This window comes from Eulemur rufifrons, chromosome 7, assembly GCF_041146395.1.
Source record: "Eulemur rufifrons isolate Redbay chromosome 7, OSU_ERuf_1, whole genome shotgun sequence".
NCBI lineage: Eukaryota > Metazoa > Chordata > Mammalia > Primates > Lemuridae > Eulemur > Eulemur rufifrons.
The window spans coordinates 132,606,009-132,626,357 of NC_090989.1; the positions used below are offsets into that span (position 1 = coordinate 132,606,009).

Genomic DNA, 20,349 nt, shown 5'->3' on the forward strand with positions numbered 1-20,349 from the left:
ACATAACCCAAATGCCAGGCATTTGTTATTTTGTCGAACACCATCTCTCTGCCTTGGTCACACACTGTCCCCTTCTGTCCACACGATGACCCAAGCACTGTACTTACTACTTTCGTATAGGTTATAGCGTTTAAGCCTTACAGCAATCTTGTAGGTAGATAGTACTGCTCCTGTTTTAGACATGAGAAAACCAAGACTCGGACAGGTTACATAACTTGCCCAAGGTCTTAAGGCTGAGAAGTGGCGATTTCAATGCAGGTTTATCTGGCTGCAAAGCCCATGCTTGTGCCCAAAACAGTGTGCCTCCTTTTTGCTGCCCTTACACCACTAGCAGTTTGTGCTGGGATCTGGGATATGTGAGGGTATGGTCATCTGACGTGCAGTGATTCTTCACGGTTTGTCATTTGTCCTCTTTGAGGGGTCCAGAAAATTAACCATTCCAGAAAAGGGAATTTATACATTCAAAATATTACTACACGATCCTTGCTGGATGTTTAGCCCATGAAATTCTCTTTTGCAAATTGAGAAATAATGTAACAGTCCGATTTCAGCCTAAAGTCAAGATTCGTTCCATTTGTTTTCAAGTAGCGGGTCGTGGGGCCTGAAATTCCCAGATACGTTTGTGCTATTTCAAGGCCTCTTTTATATAGTATTTTCAGTGGCTGGAAGAGTGTTGATTAATGATAGGAGTTCTAACAAGCATCTTGCATATAGGAGCCCCCAGAATAAAGATCAAGGGTTTTATTCTGACTGATATTTCCTCAGGCCAAAGGTAAATTATAGTCTTTTTATGCTTGAGAGAATGAGTTACTATTCAAAACGAACTCGGGCTCCAGACCAAAATAAGAATGTACATACACAAAAGTGAATACAGAATAGTGTCCTTAAGGCTAGGAGTTGAAAAAAAAGTAAGATGTTTGAAATATATTTTAGGCCACTCTTATCACCATTGCATTCTTTTCTTTTCTAAGCCAACACTGGAATGTCTACTCTTTTTCATGAATGAATGTTTGATTCAAAAGCAATCCTTAATGACTCTAGTATAGTCTGACATGACTTGAGCATCATGGTCTAGAAAAAATACAATAATATTTCAGTTTTGGTTCAACTGTAATTAGAACACTGGCTAAATAATAATGATGAGATCTATTGTATGGTATCTTCATAACTAAATAATAAGATTGGTTGGGGAGGTATTGCCATTCATTTTACAGGGTAGAAAATTAGGTGGTTTTCTCATGCTTACATAGCTACTGAGGGAAAAATTAGTATCAAATGTAGGTCCTCGAATCCCTATTCCAAAACTCACTCATCCCACTTCCCTACTCTACTTTTCTAAGTAGAAAATTATTTTAATGCTTTAAAATTTCTGAGAAACTAATTAGCTGTTTCAAGACAAATTATAAGATGACTTCAATGATTTGTCTGTTTTTCCAAAGATGTGCCTAACTTAATGCCACTTCATATATTTATTATGGGCAATATGTTTGTTTCCCTCTATCTCTAGAAAAAAACATGCTCTTCAATATTTTATGATATTATGAATATCACTTACGCTTTGCAAGAATATCACATAGCCACAAGAATACAAAGATTGTATTCTTTAATTCAATCACCTATAGCAAATAGATTCATTTCCCCTTAGTTTAAAGTGTTAAGATGATTATTTCATTGTAATTCACATTTACCAACTTGATTTGAAAAGTTGAGTGGTTGTTTGAGTGGAATGGTTTTGAATTTAATAGTTGTAGTATACTTTCTTTATCCTGGGATAACATGTCAGAGGTTAATTTTAAAACAAATTTCCCTAATAATAGGAATAAAGAATGAGTGATTGAATAATCTGCATTCGCTTTGCTTTTTCACCTTTAAGAAGAACTAGTACAAAATCTAGGCTATGCCACAATTGATATAGTTTTCAAAAGATTTATTCTTTGTCACTAAAGGCTCTAGTCCTACACTATACTTGAAAACATTGTGAAGAATAATTAAAGGTAAAAAGTTCAAAGTACTGATACATGCCACAACATGGGGTGAATCTGAAAAACAATATGCTAAGTGGAAGATGCCAGCCATAAAAGCCCATGTATTAGAGCGTTTCATTTTTGTGAAGTGTTCAGAAAAGGCAAATCTATATAGACAGAAAGTAGATAAGTGGTTGCCAGAGGCTAGGTACAGGAATTGAGAGTAAGTGTAAATTGGTTCAAAGTTTCTTTTGGGGTGATGGGAATATTGTAATATAAGATCGTGGCAATGGGTGTACAACTCTGTAAATATACTAACAATCATCGAACTGTACACTTAAAATAGGACAATTTGATGGTATGTAAGTTATATCTCAACGAAGCTTACAAAAATAGCTGTGGTGTTACGAATAGCTTGAGCTAATTAAAGCTGATTCTCCAAATAAAAGAATTAAAAAGTTCACATCATTTACGTATCACTGCTATATATGTTATTCTCCCAGATCTAATGAAGATAAACCATAGGAGGAAGACATGGCTCCTACTCTGAAATTTGCAACCTGACTAAAGATACATATCAACAAACAGAAAATAATACCCTACACAGTGAATACTGCGAGTATTAAGTAAACATGGAGTGAAATGGAATTGTTTCTAAAATGACGCAGGTTAAATTCTTCATTATTCTCCCCTAAGACAAATGCCAGCCAGCCAATAGAGTTTGCACCATTGCTTGGTTGTCCGCAGAGCTGCTGCTCATTTCAAGCCTAGACTCAAAGCTCTGCCAACAGTTTCTGTTTGAAAATCCCATGAAGGAAGGAATATGCTTAAGTTTTTATTCTCAGCACATAGTACAGTATTTGGAACATAGAACACACTTAAAAACATTTTTTATATAAATCAAGATGAATTAACAATCTCTGGTGAATCAAACAGGCGTGTTCAGAAGCCACAGTAAGATAAGTCAGAGCACAGTAAGTACTTTAGTAAAATTTCATGATAGCATAAAGAAAAAAATAATTCATCCTGATGGGAAATGGAGAATCACAGAGGAAGTCATGTTTGAACTGGGCCTTGAAGGATAAGTAGAATAAAAGAGGATTTGTAAAAGAGTTTTCAAAAATAGGATCTTCTTTTTGATGGGGTTGTTTGAAAAAACAAGCACCACATGTACTCACCATCAAATTGGTTTTAACCGATCAACACTTAAGTGCACATGTAGGAATAACATTCATCGGGTGTTAGGCAGGTGGGAGGGGTGAGGAGGGGATGGGTATATATATATATTCACCTAATGGGTGCCGTGTGCACCGTCTGGGGGATGGACACGCTTGAAACTCTGACTCAGGTGGGGCAAAGGCAATATATGTAACCTGACCATTTATACCCCCATAATATGTTGAAATAAAAAAAAAATTTAAAAAACCAAAACAAACAAATAAACAAACAAAAATTAGGATCTTCTTTATGTTGGTACCTCTAAAATCCAAATCTAAAAATGGTGAATTAAAATTTTTCATTTTATTTCAAATGTCAAAATGTTCTAGAAAGATATACAGAAAATATCAAGACTAACCTAATATATACTACAATCTTAGTGTTTTATAATTTAATATAATTGGATTGTGGAAAGAAAAGAATGTCTCGTTAAAACATGAGAAGAGAATAAAGAGGCAGCGTCTGTTTGTTATCCACAGGGAAGTCTAAAGACGGGGTACACTCTGCTTTTCGACCCTGCTACAGAGAAAGGTGTTCCCCAGGTAAGTATCATCCTGTCATTCCAGCCTTAAAAATGTCAGGGGTGACAGAAACAAGGAACTGTTACTCTTGAGACATGCACCCTTAGAGCACTGAATGGATGTTTAATAAGAGGACTTTTAGAAAATACACTTTCTTCTAACCCTGGGAGATACCGAGCAGCTTGCTCATAAAGAGGTAGGGCTTCTAATACCAGGATACAGGTGATTTGGAAGATTGGAAACTGTTTCTGAAGCACATAATTAAATTCAAATTTTTATAGGAACAAAGATCAGGTAATACAACAATTTTTTAGTATTTCTGCCCAAAATGCACAATCTGATTCTAATCATGAGGAAACACCAGTCAAACCTAAAGGAAGGGACAGTCTACAAAATAATCAGCCTGCATTTCTTCTGTCTTCAATGCCACGAAAGACAAAGAAAACCTGAAATTGTTCCAGACTAAAACGAACCCAGAGGACATTACGTTAAATGAAATAGGTAAGGCACAGACAGAAAAACACTGTGATCTCACGTGTATGTGGAATCTAAAAAAGTTGAACTTGTAAAAGCAGAGTGGAACGGTGATTGCCAGGGGGTGGGGTGGGGAGATGTTGGTCAAAGGGCACAAAGTCTCAGTCACACAGGAGGAATACGTTCTGGAGATCCCTTGCTCAGCACGATGACTGTAGTTAGTAGCAATGTACTGTACACTTGAAAACTGCTAAGAGATTAGATCTTAATGTTCTCACCACAAAAAAAAAAAAAATGGTAAGGGTGGGAGGTGACAGATATGGCGATCAGCTTGATTATATCATTTCACAAGGTATACATGTACCAAAACATCACACTGTACACAATAAATATATACAATTTTATTTGTCGCTTATACACTAATAAAGCTGGGGAGGGGGGAGAAGCAGACTAAAGAGACACAAAAACTAAAGGAAAAGCATAATCCCAGCCTGGATCCTGGATCAGAAAATAAAACTGGTGTAAAGGAAACTGGTGATGGTCTGGCCCAGCCCTGTCCGGAGGAAGGAAGCCCCTGAAAACCTATTAGAGACAAGTCCGTTCTCCACCCTTGGTTCAGGCCTTAACTTTCCCTTCAAGGGGTGGTGGAGAGGACAGTTTTGAAACTTAAAGTCTGTAGATTAGAAAATAGTATGCATCAGTGTTAGCACATTGACTGCCACACTAGAAAAAAATTTTTTTCCTTGGGGCCACAATGTTTTATTACAAAAATAGAATAAAAACTTGTAAACAAAATGATCTTTTCTAATTTAATGGAAAATTTGTTATTCTTTTATTGTTTCTGTGCCCGAGTTATATGCAACTTGAAAAACAGTTCACGTGGCTCCCAAGGTAAAGAGACATGTTGAGTTACATATGCTTCATGATGTCCCGGGCTCAAAACTAGCATGAGTTAAATACAACTCACACGGCAGTTAGCACGTTAAATTTCCTGATAATTTTACCATGTTTTTCTAAGAAAATTTCCTTCATTTTAGGAGACACACTGAAGTATTTAGAGTTAAAAGAGTATGATGTCTGCAACTTATTCTCAAGTGGCTCTGAAAAATAATAATGATAATGAGATACATATATATATATATATATATATATATGCAAACACAAATATTCCTATACAGAGAATGATAAAGCAAATGTGGCCAAATCTCAACAATTGGTGAATCCAGGTGAAGGCTCTATGGGCATTCTCTGCACGATTGCAACTTTTTGGTAAACCTTGGATGACTTTAAAATAAAATATAAAAAGGAAGTTATAGGTCTGCCCTAGATCTTCCAAGACAACATACTACTTACTCAACCTTGAAGACTTGGTGATCCTTTGCCACCAGTTTTGTTTTTTCAGTTCACCTCTTAGAAACTAACTCAAAAGTAAGCAGATTTGCAATAAAACAACAAGCAAAATCCATTAGCCTTTGATTGATTCAAAAAGGGTGGGTAAGGTTGATTAACGTAATTTTCTTTTTAACAAAAAAAGCCTGGTAATCACCAGGCTTACATTCTTGAGATTGCAAAGCCTTAAGAAAAAATCATAGAATGGGAATTCATTTCTTTCTTTCTTTTTTTTTTTTTTAGGGAAGAAATAAGACTTGAACATAGAATGATCACTTCAAAGGAAATTTAAGAATGAGCATATCATGTGTAACCAGGAAAAGATAACAAGAAAGCACTATTTCCTATGTTTGCACATAAATATTAAGTGGGATGAACCCACTGCAGATACCTGTTTCCTTGGAAACCCATTCAATGGAAACTGCTGCAAAAATTAACATGTATTTTTTTCCCTTAAAGGGCAGTAGCTCCTTTTATTTACACAGTTTTGACCTTTACTTTCATATCTCAGACTTATTATAAGAAGTTCTTTCCTGAGCTAGGCAAATAAAGAGCTGCATAAGTATATTTTCATTAGTTCTGAGGCCTGACTTAAAATAGTATGGCCTTTATAGCTGTGCTATATGTGTGGGCCAACTATGAGACTTGGAGTAAAATCTGCTACTCATAGAATATTGCCATCTAGACTGATAAGCTATCAATCTGCACACAATATTCTAACTCAAATGCCAAGTCACTTCATAATATAGATAATTGAGTTAAACAGTCATATTTACAGTATAATTCTATATTTTAAGAGGAAGTACAGTTTAATAAAGTCAAGTCCCTTGTATAAGCCAAAACTGACAGATGTCATGGGGCTAGAAATCACCAAAGGTAGTAATCCTGCATCAGGTCAATGGCATGGAGAATGGCTTTGCATCATGGACTCTCATCTTATGTCCAAAGCTAAGCTGGTTCTGAATTTCTGGTACCCTTGCAGTGTACCATATTTATGCCAGTTCAATCAAGGGGGCTGAACTAGCCCAGACCTGAAAGACCAATCTGTAAATATAGCTTGCCATTAGAATCAGCCACAGAATGAAAAAACTGGAGAGAGAAACCAGCCCTGTGCCAAAGCACACCATACATACAGGCGAAATGGTTCCCTAATATACTTGCATCTTTGTCTGCAATGCCACTGTTAGAAGTTACCTTTGACATGAGGTCTCTGTATCTCCAAGGGTACCCCAAACCCAAAACCTTCCTGCCCCCTAGAGGTAAGGATAGAAGCCAGTACCAGTCACCAACACCTTTAGGGGACTAGGTTTATTATGGAGAATGAGTATGTTTTCAGAAACTGAAGCAGGGAGAAGCCTAGACTTTCTGGAGAACTTATAATGGGGTCTGGGTAGTGCGAAGACTTCTATGTTCCTGGGGAAAGTGTCCCAAAGGGAAGTAAGAACCCTGAAAGAGATAGTGTAAGGAAACTGATTTCCCAATTTATCTTGAAGCTGGTGCTGTGTTTTCATGGTGATCATAGCTTAGGTTTGGGGGCCAGTACTGTTTTAATGTATTTTTCCCTGTTTTCCCCACAAGGGAAAATATGCTTATCATATTGGAGGGCTACTTTAAAAATGGAATGTTAATTCTTTTAATTTTTAAAAGAATTTGAAAAAATACTTTGGTTGTTGCTATGGATTCTTCTTTCAATTGTTTATGCCTCCATTATAGCTGTGTACATGATGTTTTGTTTTGCTTCTTTTCATTTATTTTTATATAGTTCTTCAATGTGTTTCAAGGTCAGAAAGGGTGGCAAAAACTGGAGGAGGTGGGCACAAGGCTCAGAGATTGTCTACATTCTAAGAACAGTTATCATTGTTCAGTCTCTACTAAGTGCCAGACACTATATTGGGTGCTTTACACACATTATCTTCTATCTTTACAACAAATCTGACAGGTGGATATTATTCCCCCATTTCAAAAAAGGGGACTGATTGTCAGAGAGGTTAAGAAATTTTCCATGAGCTGGTGAATTAAAGAGCAATAAGTCAACTTAAGCCTGGCTGTAAAGCATATGATCTTAACATTTAAAAACAATTACACAAGTTATTCATTAATGAATTCTTGCAAAAATTTCTGAATGCAGTTGCATATAAAGTTAATATTGGCACACTTCTTTTTCTACCCTTTCTTTTTGAGGTGTCTACTGAACCATGTTTGATGTATACCTGGGAACTTTATGCACATTTATGCACACACAACTATATAGATTTTTAAAGCTAAAAACAGGGTCATACTATTCTTAAGGCATACTTGTTTTCATTAAACATTTCTAAAATCACCTTTTTAAAACATGTTTTTTCCCTAGGTAGATACCTTAGATATGTCATAATTTATTTGAACATTCCCCAGTGGATGGACATTTAGATTGCTTCCAATTTATCAGTAACCAAGGAACAAAGAACACTTTTGGACACAGATCTTTGTGCCCTTGTGTAAGTGTTTCCGTGGGATAGAGTATTATGAGAAGAACAGCTGGGTTACGTCTGCGTTTTACAATATGATAGACACTGTTAAGTCGGACGTGGAAAACCCGAGGTGATCCATGCCCTGCTCCATGCTGCATCTCAATGAAAACTGAAGTTGGATGAGCCAGGGTCTTGAATTTCTGTTTGCCTTCCTTTGACATTGTCCTGTTTCCAGTTTTTTTCCTTCCCCTTCATTCTACCTGCCAATTTTTTTCCCCCTCTTTTCTTGTCCTTCTATTTCTGTCTGCCCTGGCATAAATATAGGGTATTCTTCCCTGCTTTTGAAGTATCAAACCCCGCGGCTATCTGACATATGCCAGGAACTGGTAGAGAGCCCTTGTTCTCGTGTTGATTGCTGAGGCTCCAGAGTGCCTCGAAGTACATGAATCACTGGTGCTCTCAGCTGGGACTGCAGAGCCTGAGAGATGGTGAGTAGGAACGGAGTGGAGAGCGGAGATGGATGGAGCAGATGGCAGTGCTGGTGGAAGGGCTCAAGCTTTTTAATCCTCCACCATTTAAAATACTTATTCACCTGGAGATGTCCTTGTGTTTTACTTAAAGACAAAGATAGCAATCACCTGCTGAAAATGGGAATGTATGTCTAACTTGAAGGATTATAACACACACAGTGACTTTCACTTATGTCTCCAACTTTTCGAACACTTTGCTATTTTGGTAAATGAGAATTATACATCATTTAAAGTTATTGATTTGGTTCATTTTATTTTCACTTTATGAAGAGTTAATAGTCTTCCCTTTGCTGACATAAGATATTGTTTTAAAAATTACATTAACTTGTCTAAATCTTGGGGGCTGGCTTAATAAATTATGGCACATCTATAAATAAGAATAATCTATAGCCAATAAAAGTCAGAATTCAGAAGAATATTTAATGACATGGGAAAATGTCCATGACATGTTGTTAAGCATCAAAAGGTGGTCAAAAATGGTATGCCTACTATGATCCCAAGTTTGTAAAAAATAGATATGCACAGAAAAAAGACTGAAATATAATAAAAATTGACAGTGCTTGTCTTGGGGGGGTGGAATTTCAAATGATTTTACAAAATTATTTACAATTTTAAAAAATGACAGAAATTTCATTTTTTTCTATAATGAACATATAGGACATTTATAATGAGAGAAAACAACTTCTTCAAATTATTTGGACTATTTTTTCTTACCTTCCTGGGTATCTGAGGCTTCATCATATATATATCTATATTAAGCACAGAGAAATTTCAGTGAATTCACTAGATCGCTGCTGTCCTTTTTCTGACCGCACCAGGTGGGTCAGTCCCTGCCTTGTTTCTTCCACCAGGTTTCAGTGTTTCAGAAAGGTCCCTGGTTGACATCAAGGGCAACACCAGAGTATGGAGGCCTGACTGTCTGGGTTCAGCGAGGCTGGTTAGGTCCAGCTCCACGGGGGAAGTGTCTGTTTAGGACAGTTTCTGTGGGGCTGGCGGGACCCTGTGGTTCCTGGGGAGAAGTTCAGGAGGGCGTGAGAGGGCAATGGGGAGGAGCCTTGTAAGAACTTGGGGGCAATCCGTGCCCTATCACACAGTGTGGAATTCTCAGAAGGGCTAAAGTCCCAGAGGGGTGTGTTACCAGGCAGACAGATTAAGCAGACCTTCCGGTTGGCAATGACGGTAAGCCAGGCCTGAAAGAAAGGCCCAATTAGGAACGAAGGGACCCAAGCGGCTCCCGAGGTGCAGTCGAGGAAAGGAAGAAAAATGCATATTCCCCGAGTGCCCACTAGGTGGCAGACTCTTTCCTGTACTAAGCGCCCAAGAGTATTCTCAAGCACTTCATGATACTCAGGTAATAATAATAAGAATCACCGGTAAGGCTGGTTAAAACATGGATTCCTGGGCCCCTCTCCAGAGCTTCCAATTCAGTAGTCTGGGTGGAGCCTGAGACTCTCATTTCTACCAAGTTCCAGGTTCTGCTAGTGTTACTGGCTGCTGGACCACACTTTGAATAGCACCAAATAGATTATCTCAGACTCTGGGGAGGGAAGAGGCAGACAGGGGCAGGATGTGGTCCTCGTGGCTGAGCAATCAGTTCAAATTGCAATAAAAACTCCAAAGAAGTGTAACGTGGAGACAGAAGGATGGAGCTGGGTAGGTAAGGGTGGGTAGTGGAGGAGAATGAGTCACTCCTGGTTAAAATAGCCTCTGACACTACAGCAGATTTGAACTGTGGGCTCTGCAACAGAGTGCAGGGGCTCCAGAGCTCTCATTCTAGTTAAATGTGTTAGCAATTAATTTACTTAGGATGATTGTAGCAGATAGGTGCATAGGTATATGCAGATTAAAATAAAAGCAGTATCAGACCAAAATGAAAAATAAAATAATATGTTCCAAAAATAAGCCCTAAAGAAAAGAAAACATTTAAAAGTACTATAAACATAAATCAGTGATTCTCATACTATTTGATGCAAAAGACTATTTAAAAAAATCTGGTTCACTATGGACCAACACATGTTTCTACTACACAAGACTTTTATATAGCAAGGCAGGCATGGCGGCTCACACCTGCAGTCCCAGCTACTCAGGAGGCTGACATAGGAGGATCATTTGATGTCAGGAGTTTGAGACCAGCCTGGGCAACATAGTGAGACCTCACCTCTAAAAATTTTTTTTAAATAAAAAAAAAAACTTTTACATACTAAGGCACATATAACTGACCAGGCAAGTTTGACAACACCCAACTGGCCCATATCCTGTTCAGCAAGATGAATCCATGGATCGTGCACTTGGATGTCACTGGCAATGTCAAATTGCTATGAAAATTTTGAAAGCTTACTATCAATTTCTGTACTTGCATCAATAGAAGTGGTAATAAACATTTTGCAGAAGTCCACAGTCCAGAAACCAGTCCACAAACCACACTTAGAGGTACACTGGTCTAGCCTGGCCAGATGACTGGTTTGGGAGATGGGCTTATTGCACAACTTCAAGCAGTCAATTTGTCTTTTGGATCCTTTCCTACAGATTTAACTTTTTGTATCCATAGGGCTATTTGGTTCTTATCATTTCCACTTGGGGTCCTTGGAATAGGGCTAGTTGGATGTCCTTTTAGCTCTGCTGTCATTTCTTTGTGCTTGGACATCAAGGACTATATCCTGCACACAGTGGGCACTCAGTGAACACTGATGGGCAAATGCATGGATCTGTAGCCCAGGACTGAGATATCAAGCATGCATGGGGGTTAGACAGCCAGGAAATACACACCCAGTGTGGATGGACATCAAAATAGAACTCTCCTCCTTGTGACTACACAGAGGTAGCTGACAAGCAGAGCAGATGGAGAACCAACTCTGTAAAGGAAAGGCTAACTATGCTGTTGTCCTGGCCTCACCGGTGCATCACTAAAATACAGGTGTCCATTGCAAATGAGTGAAATTTATTATATAAAATTCTTGGGTCATAACTATGTAGGCATCCTGGTGGCATTTTCATGCTGAACGAACCCAGGCATTGCCTCACATCTGTGTCAAGGTGGACCCTGGTGGGTACTTAGGAAATGACAGGAGAGTTTAATCTTACTTGTTTTCCTTTTAAATATTAAAATCTTGAGGAAGAACTTTCATAATTTAATTATATTTTCTTATTAAATGATTCACTTTCAGTGAAAGAGAGCTGAATGACTGCAAAATGGACGATCGACTCTCACCTCCCTGAAACCTCATGCTCCCCCCGCTCCCATCTGTCATGCGGCCCTTCACTCCTCACCAGGCACACAGTACGGTCCAAGGAACTTGATTAAATCATAATTTAATTATGTATAGCTAATGATAATAATGATCATAGTAATAATGATAGCTGCTATTCAGAGTGTACCATTTCAGGTACATTATGTTGTTTAATTGTATTAACAATCATGTAAGTTTGCTCATGGACAGAAAGTAGAAAGGCTAGCTAGGATTGTAGCTCAAATGTATCAGTCTCAAAAATTTGCAGTCTTAACCACTGTGCTATATACTTAGGGCCTTGGATACAAACAGAGACCGTTTCCTGTCACTTTTAAGGGTGCACCAGCAAATTGAAAAGTGTAGTGTTGGAGCTTTAGGTATCTAAGGCCAAGAGTTCTCATAAATGATGGAGATATAGATGGGCTCTGTGAATGAATGAATGAATGAACATGGGTACCAATTGTGAATGCATCGAATTTAGTTTATGAGGTTTTTAGATCATGAGATACTAGAGTTTCCTGTTGGCATTTCACTGTAACCTGACATGGTTTTAATGTCAGCCCATAAAATTTCAAGACACACCTGGTCACAAATGCTAGGACTAAATCTCAATTGTATTTCAAACAAATTTGGCACATGCACGCAGACACACACACGCCCTACATCCTGACTCCTTTGAAAAAACCTTATTTTACACTTTTTCTCAATAGCTTCTTCAATTTCTCAGATCTAAATCATAAATATGAGGGACAGTTGAAACACAGACCGCTCCAAAGGGAACATGTATAGTTTTGACTGTTCTCAAATCAGAGCTCATGACACTATTTCACTATTAGTTTTTGGATAACCCTATTTTCAACTGAAACAATCTGCACGCCCAATTTCCCAGGTAAACTGGTAGTTCTCAGAAGCTTTCAAAGTATTTTCAGACAAGCTAAAAGACCAGCTCTTTTGCAGGAAGGATAAATATAATCATGTGTTTATGTTCAAGTTAGAACAGTTTGTAAGAGTCCTTCCTGGCTCATATATAGGAGTCTTTGCAAACTTTCATTATTATATAATGGTATATGATTGTGAGATTTTCAAACACACAATTTAAAATTTTACCATGAGTCAAAATCCTTAAAGAAAAAAAAAAGATCTTTTTTTGTTGTTTTTTTTGAATGTTAAATTGAAAAAGAATGGGATGTTACATAAACTTGGACATTTAAAGACACAAATTGACGTCTTGCGCATTGAAAGACACACATTGATTTAAGAAGCAAAGATTTTGGGGAGCCCTAAGACAATAAAGCGATCAGCACAAAGACATCTGTCAGGGTGGAGGCGACCTGAGGTAAAGAACAGTTAAATCTAATGCAATCAGGAACTTAGGCCACTTCAACATTTTTTTTTTCTTATGAGGTGACAACCTCCTAACACCATAATCTCTCCTTTCAGGATGATGACACAAGGATTTAGTGAGTAAAAGACAACAACTTAAAACCTCTCTTTCAAGCATGAATTGTCTATTTAGGTTAAACGTAGGCATGGAGAGCCCATTAGCAACTGGAACAACTGGGAAAAGAAAATGCACACACAAAAATGTGGGGAAACGTGGGAAAAGAAATGTACACACACACACGCACTTCAAAGCAAGTAGTTCATATAACTACAGAAATGTCTGTTTCTGCTCAGCTCCAAAAATAGAATTAAAGCCAAAACTAACAACCCTTCTGCTAATTAGAGAAGTAAAAATGTCTTCTCCCCAAGCGTCGCCAACACTACATGAAACTGCAATGAACTGCTCTCCTTTGGATCTCATTTATTTATGTTTAAAAGAAGATTTGAAGATAAAGAAGCCTAGGAACAGAACAGTTGGGGAAAACACATGGACACTATGCACTGGAAGAAATGTAGACTGAGCACATGGTTACAACAGGAAATTTTTTTCCCTTGTTGAAACATGTGATAATGGTCTAAGAATAATCTGGTTACCTTTACATTTCTTCTCTTCTGTTTGGAAGGTCTGGGCACTTGAGACACTCTGATCGTTCACATCATCGTGGTCCAGATGGAATATCGAGCTAGTCCAAGTGGCCTGGATGAGATGTGGTGACTGTTCATTTTTCAGCGTGCTGCGCCTCTCTGAATGGCTCTTTCTATGTAGGCAGGCTTCAGACATTCCTACTAGCTTCCAGTCGTGCTCTCGGTCTGGGCAGTGCTTCGGTTTGTCCCAGGCTGGAAGGCCATTTTCTAGAGGGTGGAAAAACATGAGATGACGAGCTGTTGGCATTGTCAAGGTTTTGCTGAGATGCAGAGCTTTGGAAGGCAAGTTGTTTCTCAATTCTTTCAGGCTGACAGTGTTCGCATGCCACTTGACGGTGGTGATAAGATGCAGAATTTGTCAGCCTTGGGCATTTAGCCACGGCAGTTGGATTGCCTGCCGGAGTAATCAACATATCCCCCCTTATTTTAAGTGCCTAAAAAGACATTAGTTCCTCCATGGCAAGAACGTGCTTTTACCCATCCCACTTCCACAGCAATGGTCCAAAAGCAAGTTTACACCAATTTATGTTACTGCTTAGATGACCATTTGAGGTCTTGAGGGTCAGGGCTGGCCGTGAACACTTTTCAGGTCCTTAGGACATAAAACACCCAGGATCCAGCCTTGTTTGACTTGGGTTTTATCACAGGCTGACCTGAGGGACACCCTGTTACTTAAGTGGGACAGGCTCACGTGGCCACACCGAGAGTGACAACTCTGTTCTTACCATCTTCTACCCTTGATAGCCTGAAAAAAAAATAAGAACTGGATCTTATATGTTTTATAAATGGCTTCAGCTCCAATGTTGTCCCAAACTGGCAATAAGATCAGATGAAGGGAAGCACGTAGTGCTTTAGCTATGGAGCAAATTAACAGCCCTTATGATAGAATGATGAGCCGAAAACCTCTTTTGTTGGGGCACCAGCTGCTTAATTATTTATGTATATTATATTGTTTTTATCGATTCAGTTTATAGGGACTTGAGGATCCGGCCTCTAGAAAATGGAAAAAATGGAATGTAATGAAAAATTTCTCACACTAACCTTTCCTGGTATTTCATTTTTATCTCCTTGAATATATTTAGTATACATGGGCATAGAGAGCACAAATGAGCAAGCTAATATATGTGTATATATATTTGTATGCATATTGTACACATTAAAAAACATAATCCATCTGGTCATCCATATTTGCAGAAATTCTTAAGCTACTGTTTGTCAAAATTAGAAAAAAATTAATATAAATAGAGCTCTCCTCTTAAAGTGATCATATACAGTGATTGAAAGACTTTAATTTACATGTGAGTTTTCTTTCGTGCTGAAATTATCAAAAGATCATGGACACCCATGTCCCTGGTGCTTAGAGAGACAAGTCCATCCTGCCCTGTGACTATCACAGGGAATTTTTAAGCTTCCTTTCATACATTTAAGATGAATTTTAAATTATTTAACAGAAGGGTTAAACATGTTTTAGGCTTTCATAAGCACCCTCTCTAAAACTGCCTAATGTTTTTAGTTGATGTTGCTTAGGATGGTTTCTCACTTGTGGAAGTTGCATGTACCCTTCTGGGTCTTCATGTTACAGTAAGAAAATTCCAATGCCTGTGCACACTCTATTTCTACTCCAGGAGAAAACCATGAACAACAACAATAACAATAACAAAGTAATAATCAACATATGATTTTTGGTCACCGTCAGTGGAAATGTTGTGGCTTGAAATACCTTAATTTGGCCAGTAAGTAATAGGTCTCCTTTAAAAAAATCATACAATATGCTAGTTCTTGGGTGTAAAATTTGATCTAATTCAGAGAAGAGTTCTGAAAATTCACTTATGCAAAGGGCTGTGCTAGGCATTGTATCTGGTAAGTTAAATTCTTCCTTCTCAAAGTTTGCATGGCATTATTTATCACAGGATGAATCAGAAAGATCTGGACTCAGTTCTTCAACATATAAACTGAGGCAGCTACTGGTGCAATTACAGGCCCTTATTCTCACTATCCATTAAAAGAAAGCAGCAGATTGAGATCTTGGGAGGTTGCATTGCATTTCAAGCTAAATATGTAGAACTCATTCAAATATCTATTATCCATGAAGGTTTGAGGTTTTCATGAGCTAAATATAAAGCTACTGAATGCAAGGGTTAATTTGGGACCTAAAGAGATTCATTTTATTTTTATAGACATGAAAAGTCTTCTCGCCCATGCATGTTTCTATGCATGTTTCTACTTTATTTTCAGAGACTCTAAATCTTCAGCAAATTGCATCCTGTAAAGCTTAATTTAAATAATGTTAAAGTTCTCAAACTATTTTGTAAAGACTTCAGTTTTTGATTTTTCTGCAGAAGTTCTTAAAATTTGGTATTAATTACCCTGCCCTAACAGAAATTAAGAAATACAAACTGGGTAGTCACTGCTTCCTAGTGAAACACTGCTTGGATGACAGATGCTGAAAGGGACTTCACCCCAAGGGGACATTCCCCCTTAAAATACAGCCTATTAAAGCTTGCTTAGTATGTCCCTTGGGCTAGAAAGAAGGAGGTTTCTTCTTTTTTTTTTTTTTTTGTTTTTTTGGTATTTCTTTTTTTTTTTTTATTATTATTTTTTTTTTTTATTTTACAGAATCAAAGAGTCTAACAGTATATCTTGTTAGATACAGTATGTCCTCATAATGTATACATTATTTCTTGTACAATGATATGAAATAATATGGGAAATATTCATGATAAATTATTAAGTGAGCAGTGCAAGTTAAAAACAATAGTTTCATATTTTTTTTCCCAACCCCCCCTTTCCCGAGTCAGCATCTTCAAGTGTTACCCCTCCCCAAGGAGGTTTCTTCTAAGCAGGGGAGGCTATACTTGGGGTGAGGCAAGGGATAGGATTGCCTCCCACTTTCCAAAGAAAAGCAGCTGACATGGTTTGGGAAAAGGGCTCCATTCACAGGAGGCATTTACAAGCTCATAATTACTGTCTGTAATTACATTCACAATAATGATATTCAGTTGCTTAATTGGCAGGTTTATTGGTTGGAGCACTGCTGGGAAACATGCGGACTGAGAAGTCCTGGCTGGGTCATGGGAAAACTCAACAGGGATTTATTTAAGGAGAATTCTTGATTCTTATCCTCTCAAGAACAGGGGGGCACATGCACTTCCTAGTCCATTCCCAGGGAGGAATGCCACAGCTACTACACCAGGCTCCTTCAATTCTACCTACCGGATGTACTGTTGGTGGGGGAACTACCAGTTACCTCCACATACACATGGTTGGCAATAGTGGTTTTCAGTAATTTCCTGCTATTACTATGTCCAATGTCCATATCCTTTGGTTCCCTAAAAAACTCACATCAGTGGGACATTCCTTTTTGGAGGGATTAACATCCCAAAAGATTAAGTCAGTGATTCTCAAATTTGGTGTGTATCAGAATCACCTGAGATACTGTTAAATGACATTGAAGACCAGACTTTTTGAAGTTGGAGGGGCCCGGGCATGTGTATATCTACTGATTTCTCCAGGTCATTCTGATAAAAAACAACAGTTTGAGATCCACAGGGGTAAGACAAATTGCAGGTAAGAAAATAAATTATTGGTAGGTTTTGGATTAGTATGCAGTCTCTTTCTCAGACTCTAATGTTTTCCACGGGCTTGGAGTAAATTTTCATTATCATTCAAAAATTCATCCATTGTTTTGGGGTCTACTGAGTGAAGCATGAAGTCAGATGTTAATTGGATGTTATCTTGGAGATTGCAGGTATGGATGTAAATAAGTGTTTACTCAAAAAACCTATTGTTCTGAGCATTATCTGGAACACAATGCACACAGTAGTGGAAATATATATATATATTTAAAAAGGAGTATTCTATCACCTCTCAGCCTTTTGGCAAAGATCAAAGTGTAGTATCTGTTCTTATCAGTTTAAAAAGGAGTATTCTAGAAATGATTGTATCTTATTATTCACATGAAGCATGAACCTTTGCTCTTTAATGGATCCCAGCTAACATCTGGCTTTTAATACTTCACAGTCACAATTAACCATTTTAATTTGTCAATTACAATGAATTAATAAATAAGTAGAATCAAAGAAAATAACTAGATAGTAACATGTGAACTGCATTGACCTGTGTGTCTCAAGGAAGTTTAGATGCAACTGATTGAATTTCCATTTCATGACCATCATTCTAATGGCTTTGACTGTCACAACACTGATCCAAAGGATTCTTTTGCAAAAGAGAAGCAAACATAAATCTCATTAACATAACTACCTGCATCCTATCTCTGGAAATTTCATTAAAGATGATAGAAAATAAATCTGTCCATCAAAAAAGGGAGAATTATATTAAAATATTCAAGTATTTAAGGACACAAGAGCGAGCTGATACCTTAGAAAAAAGCTAAGGCAAAGGAAATAGGATTATGACAAAGTGGTCAGAAAGGGTCAGGCTGGGATTTCATGGCACTCATTGTGAGTGTTTAGCTTGTATTAAAAGACCACAGATATTAGGTACTGGGACTGCAAACCATATCCTGTATTAAGGGCATGTGTATATAGTGTGCTTTGCCACCCTAGCAAGTGTGTAGAATTATCATGGTATAGCATCTGACTATTAGGTATGAGGTCTCTAATTTCAATTTTTTACTTCAACCCATAAGGTTTAGCATTGCTGAATTCTCAGCCTATGTACATATTAACTGATTTTTTAGAATCATATACGACAGAAGGAGACTAATAATTGGTTGAGCATTTACTATAAGCCAGGTACTGACCTAGACACTTTTCTTCATCTTCGCAAATATCCAGGGAAGTACACGTTGATGGACTGCTTGATTGACAAGGAAGCTAAAATTCAAACAAGCATTTCATCTGCTCTCTTTACCTTTTGTACTGTTAACAGATGTGTTCTCATTATTGGCCTTAGTTTGATGAGCAGCAATTGACCTATCATTTGATTAGTACTTTGAACATTCTTTAGAAATTATACTTATTGTCTCATTCAATTTTCCCATTACTCATGCATATTCATAACAGGTCTCCTTGCTTTTGCTCTCAGCCACCTATAATTCATTGTCCACAGAACAGCAAGAGTGAGCTTTTAAAAGTATAAATTAGAGTATATTTTTCTGATGCTTAAAATCTTCCAATGACTTCCCATCACTATTGGAATAAAGTCCTAAGGCCTTATGTGGCCTCGAGGCCCCATGGGACCTATCCCTGCCTCTCCCCCTGAGCTTCTCTGCAGGGCTCTGCCTCCTGCTCCCCATTCTCCAGCCATGGCAGCTTCTTCTTACAGGGCAAGCTCGTTCCCACCACGGCATCTTGTAGAAGCTCTTTCCTGTGCCTGGAGTGCCCCTTTCCAAATCCTTATACAGCCAGCTTCCTGTCATTGAGGATTCAGAGGGACCTTTCCTGACCAGCCCCCCAACCATTTTCTACATATCCTCTGACTTTAGTTCTTCGTAATCCTTTATCACCTACTAGAACTTTCTTGTCTGTCCTTACAAGAAATGCAAGCACCATGGGGACAGGGACCAGCTCTGTTATGGTCATTGCTGTGTCTCTAGCACTTGGAAAAGAACCTTATATGTAGTAGGTGCTGGACAAATATATATGAGGGTAGGGAATGTAGGTAGAATTATTATCCCCATTTTTCATGTGTGGAAACTGAATTTAGGAAGTGACATGGATGTACATCATAGGCCTGGATTCAAACCCAGGTCTTCTGACTTTTTAAATCCTGACTTTCTATCATTAAATTTGCCTCTAGTTGCCAAAGATGATAACCTCTGATCTAGTCTGGAAGCCATTTGAAGAAATGGTTCATCCCTTATATTTCTTGGTAGCCTCATGAGGAGTGGTTACTAGAGAGGTAAGAAAAAAGAGTTGCTTCTGGAAGCTGGATTCTCTATAAAATGGGGATATACTATTGTTTTGATGATTAAATAGGTTAATACATAAAAAGGCCTTGGAATGGTGTCTGGCATGTTGTAAGAACTCGCTAAGTGTCATCTCTTCATTTATGCATCCAAATGACTTCTCTTTCTCTTGCCCCACTCTCCAACATCCTGTCCTCTAAATATGATTTTTAAAGGCATCCCGAAAGAAAGGAGTTTGATAAATGACCTCCCACCACTACGGTAATGGCTAAGAACCTGGGATGAGTCACCTCCCTGCAGAAGTTGTATTTTAAAGAGGATGTCTGGAAAGTGTTGGGCCATAGCCCAAGGAATGAATCTCTAAAATTGGGTTCCCAGCCGCTGTGCAAGGCAGGTGGGGGAGGCATTTGGGTAAAGTGGGTGTCTCTTTTAAGGCTGGCCTGGCCATCGTCATACCTGGCTTGATTAGCTTGGTGGCTCAAATAACATAATAATGAAGACACAGGTTTGATCCTAGTCAACCTTCAAGGCCTAGCTCATTGTTTAAGCTTTCTTGAAGCAATCTATCCGTCCTTCAAACTTCCATAACACTTTCCATGTATCTCCCTCCCTCCCATCTTCTACCTGGTGATACAACCCTTTACATACATGTATATAATTTCCTTTTTTGTTGTTGTTG

General features: G+C 38.1%; 1 protein-coding gene and 1 pseudogene across 9 annotated transcripts in view; one reads left to right on the forward strand and one right to left on the reverse strand.

The window, feature by feature from the left end:
• The window catches only part of THRB (thyroid hormone receptor beta), a 361,122-nt gene that overhangs the window by 54,122 nt on the left and 286,651 nt on the right, over positions 1-20,349 (reverse strand). For 7 of the 9 annotated variants that reach the window (XM_069475449.1, XM_069475447.1, XM_069475452.1 and 4 more), the window contains one exon: positions 13,751-14,008. In XM_069475449.1, the coding sequence (XP_069331550.1) occupies positions 13,751-14,008 (258 nt within the window). Of the gene's footprint in view, positions 1-13,750; positions 14,009-17,228; positions 17,251-20,349 lie in introns of those variants that run through there. The other 2 variants (XM_069475454.1, XM_069475453.1) reach the window with 1 other exon arrangement.
• On the forward strand, positions 17,661-17,774 carry LOC138388674 (U2 spliceosomal RNA; annotated as a pseudogene).